General features: G+C 45.1%; 1 protein-coding gene and 1 non-coding gene across 4 annotated transcripts in view; both read left to right on the forward strand.

The window, feature by feature from the left end:
- Positions 1 to 2,243: 2,243 nt before the first annotated feature.
- The window catches only part of LOC119364467 (short integuments 2, mitochondrial-like), a 26,267-nt gene continuing 19,170 nt past the window's right edge, over positions 2,244 to 9,340 (forward strand). For all 3 annotated transcript variants that reach the window (XM_037629946.1, XM_037629947.1, XM_037629945.1), the window contains exons 1-8: positions 2,244 to 2,371; positions 4,127 to 4,365; positions 4,776 to 4,916; positions 5,080 to 5,157; positions 5,769 to 5,910; positions 6,579 to 6,649; positions 7,714 to 7,810; positions 7,991 to 8,202. In XM_037629946.1, coding sequence (XP_037485843.1) covers positions 4,204 to 4,365; positions 4,776 to 4,916; positions 5,080 to 5,157; positions 5,769 to 5,910; positions 6,579 to 6,649; positions 7,714 to 7,810; positions 7,991 to 8,202 — 903 coding nt within the window. In that variant the 5' untranslated portion in view covers positions 2,244 to 2,371; positions 4,127 to 4,203. The remainder of the gene's footprint in view (positions 2,372 to 4,126; positions 4,366 to 4,775; positions 4,917 to 5,079; positions 5,158 to 5,768; positions 5,911 to 6,578; positions 6,650 to 7,713; positions 7,811 to 7,990; positions 8,203 to 9,340) is intronic.
- LOC119266345 lies at positions 3,034 to 3,137 on the forward strand. The gene has a single exon (XR_005132011.1). It is a non-coding gene; the product is annotated as a small nucleolar RNA snoR26 (small nucleolar RNA).

Here is a 9,340-nt window from a genome sequence, read left to right on the forward strand (position 1 = left end):
GCTTGTCATGGGCTAAGTTGGGACACCCCTGCAGGGTATAATCTTTCGAAAGCCGTGCCTGCGGTTATAGGCAGATGGGAATTTGTTAATGTCCGGTTGTAGATAACTTGACACCAGATCCGAATTAAAACGCATCAACCGTGTGTGTAGCCGTGATGGTCTCTTTTCGGCGGAGTCCGGGAAGTGAACACGGTTTCTGGGTTATGTTTGACGTAAGTAGGAGTTCAGGATCACTTCTTGATCATTGCTAGTTGACGACCGTTCCGCTTGTTTTCTCTTCTCGCTCTTATTTGCGTATGTTAGCCACCATATATGCTTAGTCGCTGCTGCAGCCTCACCACTTTACCCCTTCCTTTCCCCTTAAGCTTTGCTAGTCTTGATACCCATGGTAATGGGATTGCTGAGTCCTCGTGGCTCACAGATTACTACAACAACAGTTGAAGGTACAAGTTATGCGATGATCATGACACGAGAGCGATGCTTGCTTGTGTTGAGTTCTTCTTCTGCTTCTTCGATCAGGGGATAGGTTTCAGGTCGGCAGCCTGGGCTAGCAGGGTGGATATCGTTTGAGTTTCTGTTTATGTTTCATCCGTAGTCGGATGTTGCTCTTATGTATTGTGATGTTGTATTCGTGTGGCATTGTATGCCTTATGTATGTATCCCCATCTATTATGTAATGTTGATGTAATGATATCCACCTTGCAAAAGCGTTTCAATATGCGGGTCTATCCTTGATGGGACCTTCGAGTTCCTTTTGGATAGGGTCGCATATTGGGCGTGACACAGACCTTGGAATTGAAAGGGTTTAGGCTTAGTAGAACTAAAACCGAGTACATGATGTGCGGTTTCAGTACTACTAGGTGTGAGGAGGAGGAGGTTAGCCTTGATGGCCGGGTGATACCCCACAAGGACACCTTTCGGTATTTGGGGTCAATGTTGCAGGAGGATGAGGGGTATTGATGAAGATTTGAACCATCGAATCAAAGCCGGATGGATGAAGTGGCGCCAAGATTTTGACATTCTCTGTGACAAGAGAGTGTCACAAAAGCTAAAAGGCATGCTCTACAGAACGACGGTTCGACCCGCAATGTTGTATAGCGCTGAGTGTTGGCTGACTAAAAGGCGACATGTTCAACAGTTAGGTGTGGCGGAGATGCTTATGTTGAGATGGATGTGTGGCCACACGAGGAAGGACCGAGTCCGGAATGATGATATACGAGATAGAGTTGGGGTAGCACCAATTGAAGAGAAGCTTGTCCAACATCGTCTGAGATGGTTTGGGCATATTTAGCGCAGGCCTCTAGAAGCTCCAGTGCATAGCAGACGACTAAAGCGTGTGGAGAATGTCAAGAGAGGGCGGGGTAGACCGAATTTGACATGGGAGGAGTCCCTTAAGAGAGACCTGAAGGATTGAAGTATCACCAAAGAGCTAGCTATGGACAGGAGTGCGTGGAAGCTTGCTATTCGTGTGTCAGAGCCATGAGTTGGTTGCGAGATTTTATGGGTTTCACCTCTAGCCTACCCCAACTTGTTTGAGACTAAAGGTTTCGTTGTTGTTGTTGTTGTTGTGTGTGCCTGAAAAGATCAAAGAATCTGCCTCATGAGGCTAGCCTGGATGTATTGTGTTTGGTATGCATTCAGGCGGCCAGGCGACCAGGCGTGGGTAGGTATCATCCAGCAATAAAATAATCGAGCAAGGAGAGGCTCAATTAGTACCTAGGCATGAGCCATACTACCTACTCGCTACGCCTGGTCTATAAGGCCCTCCACTATGTGCTTGATGGCACATTTCTCAAAAACGAGCCACGTACAGGCAGATGTCAGTTGAACTTTTTTTAGCACCGACCACACTGTGTAGGAGATTTGGTATCAACGTCAGCTTGGACCCACACACATATAAACTAGTAATAAATGTGCCTAGATTACGCAACAATCAGGGTCTTGGGCTGTTGGTTCGTGTGAGAAAGGACAGTGGCGTACTTACTTTACTGGTTCATCCAATTTAGCACCGGAGCAAGTAGAAGCATCAATGCCCAGAGTTTTTTGCTTGGCACCGGGCTGAGCAATGTAGGGCACCAGTTCCAAATCTCAAAAAGCAAATTTAGCATCAATTTTGACCTACATAGTGGAGGGCGTAATTGTGCCTGGTGCTTCAGCAGGCTAATCACCGTACATGCCAGGCTAGTGTGTCGTTAGATACCAACCAAACATGCACCGGGGCACCGGGCTAGTCCCAGGCAGGTCCCAGGCCAAGCAAAATTTTGCCAGGTCACAAACCAAACTGCCCCCAAAACGCTCTCTCTAGCAGTTGCCCTCTTCCCCGGTCGCCGGACGACGCCTTCCCGCCGCCGCCGCCGCTGCAGCGTCACAGGTTCGTTCCCTTCCCCCGATTTCTTTGTCAGATCAAGCAACAGAGAGATAGCGTTACCTCGGGGGGCGGGGCGGGTAAATGGATGCCGACGTGTTGTTGGACGCTGTCGACGGAGCTCGATCCGCGGAGACCCGGCGCTGGACCGGGGCGGCGAGGTGCGGAGGGAACGGCGCCGCCAGGGGCAGGATGGGATCAGGGAGGGGGGGCGGGGGGCGAAACGCGGAGGGGGAGGAGCTCCGGCTCTGGGGTGCTGTGGCGGTGGCGTCTTCAGCAAGAGAGACGCTGATGTGTGTGTGTGCGCACGCGCGCGCGTGTGCTGCTGGTGCTATATGTCACACGATTTTAGCCGTGTCTGTGTGCGCTTCCGCTGCTTTGTTGTGCTACACATATAAGAATTGCTGATGCAGATGCTTATAGGTTTGCTGCATGTGAATTTTGTTCTGATCGCTGATTGAGAAAGAGAGGCCATGGTTGAGAGAGAGAGGTGTTGATGCTGACTGCTGCTTTTTCTTCTCCGGATATTGCAACCTTTGTTTGTGTTTCTGCTTCAAGAAATCGAGAGAGATTGCTCATATAATGAAAGAGAGAGATTGGGAGAAATGTATATTGTCTATTGGTTTGGAGCTGCGAGATTTTGCTTGTGCCGTTTTGATTTGTTCTCGAGAGCATCCGTGATGTTACATCCACTTTTACTCATCCTTGCACTTTGAGTTTTGAATTTTGACAGTGAAGAAAAACATTGGGGACTATGTAGTCTGAGATGCTCTCATCTTCTTTCTTTTATTTTAATTTGGTTATTTGTTTGTTTATGGCTTTCCGTTGCTCAAGTCATGGATCGATGATGTGATTATTGCTATTTTTTTAAATAATACATTTTTTTGTTTAAATTCGACAAATAATACGCAGTTTGAATTATTTACAGGAATAATACACCCTCGGCCGCAGCTTAGCCGATAGGCCACTGTCGGCCGCGGCGTAGCCGATTAGCCCCTGGTCGGCCACACCGTAGCCGACTGGACCTGCTCGGCCGCAGCGAGGCCGACTGAAACTGATCGGGCACGTGCATTGCCTGGCTGGCTGCAGCTCGGGCATGTGCACTGCCTAGTTAGCTGGCCGGCTTCAACTCACGCGCAGGAACTGCCTAGCTACCCGGCCGCATGCAACGCGCGCATGCAAATGCCATCGCCAAGGCCACACCAGTGACCGGCGCATGTGTGTGCGTGCATGTTCGTGGCCATGGCGAGTGTGCCGGCCAAGTTAGATACGTGCATGTATGGACATCCATCAGATTGCATGCACATACGAGCGTGCTGTTGCTTGGCCCAGCTGCATAGCTAGCTGTTTGTTTGACTCAGGTGTAGACCGAGTAATCAGCTAGGAGAGATGATGCCAGCCGAATAGTGTGGCCTGGCCGAAGGTTGTTAGTTGCGTAGCTGGATGGATCGTGGAGAGATTCCAGCAGTTTGTTAGCAAGCGTCTGTGGCGACTTCGTCAATTTTAAGATGATGTGCCGGCTCAGTATCTCAGAGGTGCTCATAAAGGTAGGGTGTGGGTACGTGCCTTTGTATAATTGAGTATGTGCGTGTATGTGAGCATCTGCATTTGTACTGTGTTAAAAAAAATTATAGTCGAGCGGGAGCTACATCTCGCAGTAGTGTGCAAGATGTGGTGGGCTTGCTTGCGCAGAAACTGCGCGAAACAAAACCAGCACTGCACTGACAAAGCAGCAGTCCTAACTTGTAAAGCTTTTTGCAGCGAAAGACACGTCGTCCCTAGGAGGGGCAGCGCCGCCGACACCGACGCCGACGCGGGGTTGAGCCGCCACCGCCAGGATGCGGGGTCTGACGCGGGCGGGAAAGCGCGCCAGTGAGATGGCCTTCAACGCCGGCGGTGGAACCATCAACTGGTTCCCTGGCCACATGGCTGCCGCCTCACGCGCCATCCGCGACCGCCTCAAGCTTGCCGACCTCGTCATCGAGGTCCGCGACGCCCGCGTAAGCCCCCCCCCCCCCACCCGCTCCCCTCCCTTTGCTCATCACTATCCTGTTTTGAAAACGTCTCGCGTTGTCGACAAGGGAGGCAGGGTGGCAGGTTCCCGGTGCTCGCATGGTGTTCAATGAAATGTCTTTCTTATTACAATACCATTTTTGTTAATATGTCTTTCTTGCATTCAACTTGAACCATTATTCCGTGAAACACATTTTGAAACTGAACATAAGGTCTCACTTCTTAGCCTTAGGTTCCTACTTTGTTATTGTAAGTATATGAATGAATAATCAAGATGCTCGCCAAAGAAAATGTAGCAGCATCTACAAGTTGACGAAATATGCTTCATGCATTGCCATCATTTTAACTGCCTATTTCATGAGTGTTTGTTTGCTTCTTGTGTTTCTATTCCTCTCAGGATTACTTTCTTGCAACTGATGAAACTTATGATCAGATTCCGTTATCCTCAGCAAACGAAGACCTTCAGCCGGTGCTTGCAGCTAAGAGGCGTATCCTTGCTCTAAACAAGAAAGATCTAGCGAATCCCAATATAATGAATGTAAGCATCTATATCTAGTTTGGTCAGCCTCCTCAGGCTGGAAGCACTATCTCTTGTTGAAACATTCATCTGGTTCTTACTGAGATTTAATCCTGTTATCAGACACAATGAGATTTGGTGCTGATGCTGATACTCACAAGATCATGTTTACACCAATATGCAGATGTGGGTTGATCATTTTCAATCATGTAAGCAAGATTGCATCTCATTAAATGCACATAGCAGCAACTCTATTAATCAGGTTAGCTAACTGTTACTGCCATGTTTATCCATTTTTCTTTGTGTAAACCTCACAGGATATCTTCTGTATTATACTGAAAGCATCAATCAGATGTTAAGCTCTGAAACTTTTTGCAACTTTGATAGCGGGTTTCATTTACCTGATTAGTAATTGTAATTTGTAGGGATAACTGGCCGCTAGACGCCTAGACCACTTGCTGAAATTCTATATTCTGTGCTGGTAAAGGTCATTCACTAACAGAACCTTCCACTACTAAGGAGTCGGAATCTACTAGAATTCTAAACTTAACCTACTAGGACATGAGCTGGCTTAACTTAATAGGACACATGATAACTGAACATTCATAGTAACTCCCCGATCAATAGGAATATCACTTGAACTAGGCTTGTACTAGGATTCAGACTTATGGAACTGTGTCTTGTATGTTATTAACTGGATTCTTGATATCTTTATCGTTTCATTTGACTCAACCTCCGTTAGGCTCTGCAAGTATTTTAAGTTTTTAACCATGCTGGATTTTCAATTTCGCCTTGCGTAGATGATGATTTTCTATCATTTTTAGTCCTTAGTGTAGGTTTAACACATCTAATGTTTGTTTCTGTAATTAATAGCTGCTTGGGCTTGTGGAGTTGAAACTAAGGGAAGCAATCTTGAAAGAGCCCACACTTCTTGTTATGGTAGTTGGAGTCCCCAATGTTGGAAAGTCTGCACTCATTAATTCCATTCATAGAATTGCCAATTCTAGATTTCCAGGTATGACTATCATAACAGAAACTAGTGTAAAGCCCACGCTTTGCTGCAGGTATTATCAGATTGTTTTAGTGAGTTTATTTTGAAATATTTGTATATAAATTTTGCATTTTAAGCATAGAGTTGCAAAGCTCAAATGTTGTTGATGCGCATAACCAAATTGAAATGTTAAACTTTGGTACATTAGTTTTCTGGCACGGTTAAGGCAGTTTCAATGGTAGCATCTTTTGGGAAGTTACAAAGTGAATTTTTATAATGTGTTAATCTAAAAAATATTATGTTTCTTTTCATTCTTTTTCTAATATGTTTTTCCGTGAAGAAAGATCATTTCACCAAGGGACGTGTCTTTTCCACAAAGAGGTGTCATTTCACCAACTGACATGTCTTTTCATGAAGAGACATCTTTTCACCAAGGGTCATGTCTTTTAACAAAGAGATACCGTTTCATCAAGGGATGTGTTATTTAACTAAAAGACAAGACTGTTTGTAGGTCTTTACTGTGAACTTGTGAGGATTTAATGGACTTGATTGATCCTCGATAATATAATCCAAGGACTTGTCTTTTTAGGGTGATGTGGCTTAACGTGGGTGTTGCATTAGGAGTCAGTTTTACAATAAAGAGGGATATTGTTTATTTCCTTGGTTATCCATGTTTGTTGCACTATTCCCAGTGAACGATAAGATCAAGCGGGCTACAGTTGGACCTCTGCCTGGAGTTACACAAGACATTGCAGGATATAAGGTGAGCCTCTAAGGTCAATGACACAACTGAACTTGTTAATTTCTTTTTTCCTGATGCTCATTATCACTGCAGTAGATACCAGGAAAAACAACAGATATCACATGTTAACCTGACTGCTCAGTCAGTTACATTATGCACGTGAATGACTGCCCAGTTGAGTCATATCTGAGTATTCAATGCAAATAGGCACACAAATCCATGGATATGGACTAACTGCTGGAAGTGTGGAATCTGTTTCCCTCTTCTTCCTACTAAAATTACAAACTATGTTTTAACTTCAAGTTTTTAATAATAGTTAGTTTATATATATTGGCAAGTCTTACTTTGTAATTCCATCTGGCAACTAAATTAGCTACCTATGTGCCTTGAAGCTCACAAATAGAATCTTATTCACGGCACATATGCACAATTTTAGCTAAGATTTGGGCAGAGCATAAGAACAAAGACACATGACAAAATAGATGCCAGGAATTGCCTTTCTTCACTTCTTTGATCTCAATCCTCTTCGTTCTATGTACATTTTAAACATATCCATACGATGGGCAACTTGGGCATGCAACCCAAAACCTAGTACAATTCATTTAGGGCATGTTTAGTTGACTTCCATGCTATACCTCACTTTGTGTTAGAAGTGTGGCAAGCCACAGTTTTTGTGGCAGCAAAATTGGTAGCACACTTGTGGCAAAAGCTGGCTAGCAAATGACTATGAGAAGTGGCTGCAACCAAACAGTTGCCTAACTTGTCTGCCTAGCATTTGGCAAAGTGTGGTTACAAACCAAACATGCCCTTGGCCCATGCCAGCCCAGTATATGCCATATGTGGCCCTGTCATCGCGCTTGGCTCGTACTTATTTCATTAATTAAACCCTGACTCCATTCTCTTTCATGAAAACAATCAGCTCAGTACTTTTCAACTGTCCACACATGAACTGCTGTGACAGTGAGCCTTTATTCAAGTGAGTGCATTTGTAGAAGTACGGCCATTTCTAGGACAGTGCCCTGTTGTTTGGTCTCTTCTGTTATGATTAATTAAGTACATTTAACAATAAGATGTTTTTTGGATAGATTGCAAGCCAGCTGAGCATTTACGTGCTTGATACACCAGGTGTTCTAGTGCCAAGCATTCCAGACACGGAAACAGGTCTAAAGCTTGCTCTGACAGGTTAGATTCTTATTCTGTGCTGTTCTTTTCTCTGTGCCAACAATTATCTGAAAAGCAAGATTATTGGGATGCCTTACTCGTAATGATCATCATGTTTACTAGCTTTACTTCCTCTGATATTGGAATTTTCAATACTTGTACTGCCACATTGCAATATTGTACTTTTCTGTTTATGTGCAGGAGCTGTCAAAGATTCGGTGGTTGCAGAGGAGCGTATAGCCAAATATTTATTATCTCTTCTTAATATTAGAAAAACTCCTCTACACTGGGGACGATTGCTTCACAGAAGAGAAGAATTTGATGAAGAGCCAGATGACAATTGTGAAAAAGGGTCTAGTGGTTCACTGCGGAGGAGGCGGCATTTTAACAATTCTGATGCCTTGTATGTTCAGGTACTGGCTCTTATCAGAAAATGCACTGCATGAGCCAATTATTGGTCATGTCTCTCCAAACCCATATTGTAACACCCACGATGCGGCTATATCTCCCACGTGTCGAGGCACGACTTAGAGGCATAACCGCATTGTGGTTTTGTCGCAAGAAGGGTCATCTTCACACAATCCCATGTAATGAACAAGAAAGGGATAAATAGAGTTGGCTTACAATCGCCACTTCACACAAAGATCATATAATTCATGCATCATTAATAGTACAAACATAGTCCGACTACGGACAAATCCAAATGAAAAGAAGATAACCCCAAATGCTAGATCCCCAATCGTCCCAACTGGGCACCACTACTGATCATCCAGAAAAGAAACATAGTAACGACCAAGATCCTCATCGAACTCCCAACTGAGCTTGGTTGCATCACCTGCACTGGTATCATCGGCACCTGCAACTGTTTGGTAGTATCTTGTGAGTCACGAGGACTCGACAATCTCAAAACCCGCGAGATCAAGACTATTTAAGCTTATGGGTAGGATGTGGTAATGAGGTGGAGTTGCAACAATTGATAAGCAAAATATGGTGGCTAACAGGCGAGTACAAGAGTAGGAAGAGAAACTATGCAACGGTCGTCATCTAGAAGTGATCAAGAAGTGATCCTGAAGACTACTTACGTCCAAACATAACCCAAACCGTGTTCACTTCTCGGACTCCGCCGAAAAGAGACCATCACGGCTACACACGCGGTTGATGCATTTTAATAAGTCAAGTGTCAAGTTCTCTACAATCGGATGTTAACAAATTCCCATCTGCCACATAACCGTGGGCACGGCTCTCGAAAGTTTATACCCTGCAGGGGTGTCCCATCTTAGCCCATTATAAGCTCTCACGATCAGCGAAGGGTATTCCTTCTCCCGGAAAGACCCGATCAGCCTTGGAATCCCGATTACAAGACATTTCGGCAATGGTAAAACAAGACCAGCAAGACCACCCGAATGTGCCGACAAATCCCGATAGGAGCTGCACATATCTCGTTCTCAGGGCACACCGGATGAGACATCCTACGAGTAAAACCAACCCTCAAGTTTTCCCGAGGTGGCCCCGCAGTCTACTCGGTTCGGACCAACACTTAGAGAAGCACTG

The sequence above is a fragment of the Triticum dicoccoides genome, chromosome 2B (assembly GCF_002162155.2).
Source record: "Triticum dicoccoides isolate Atlit2015 ecotype Zavitan chromosome 2B, WEW_v2.0, whole genome shotgun sequence".
In the NCBI taxonomy this organism is placed as follows: Eukaryota; Viridiplantae; Streptophyta; class Magnoliopsida; order Poales; family Poaceae; genus Triticum; species Triticum dicoccoides.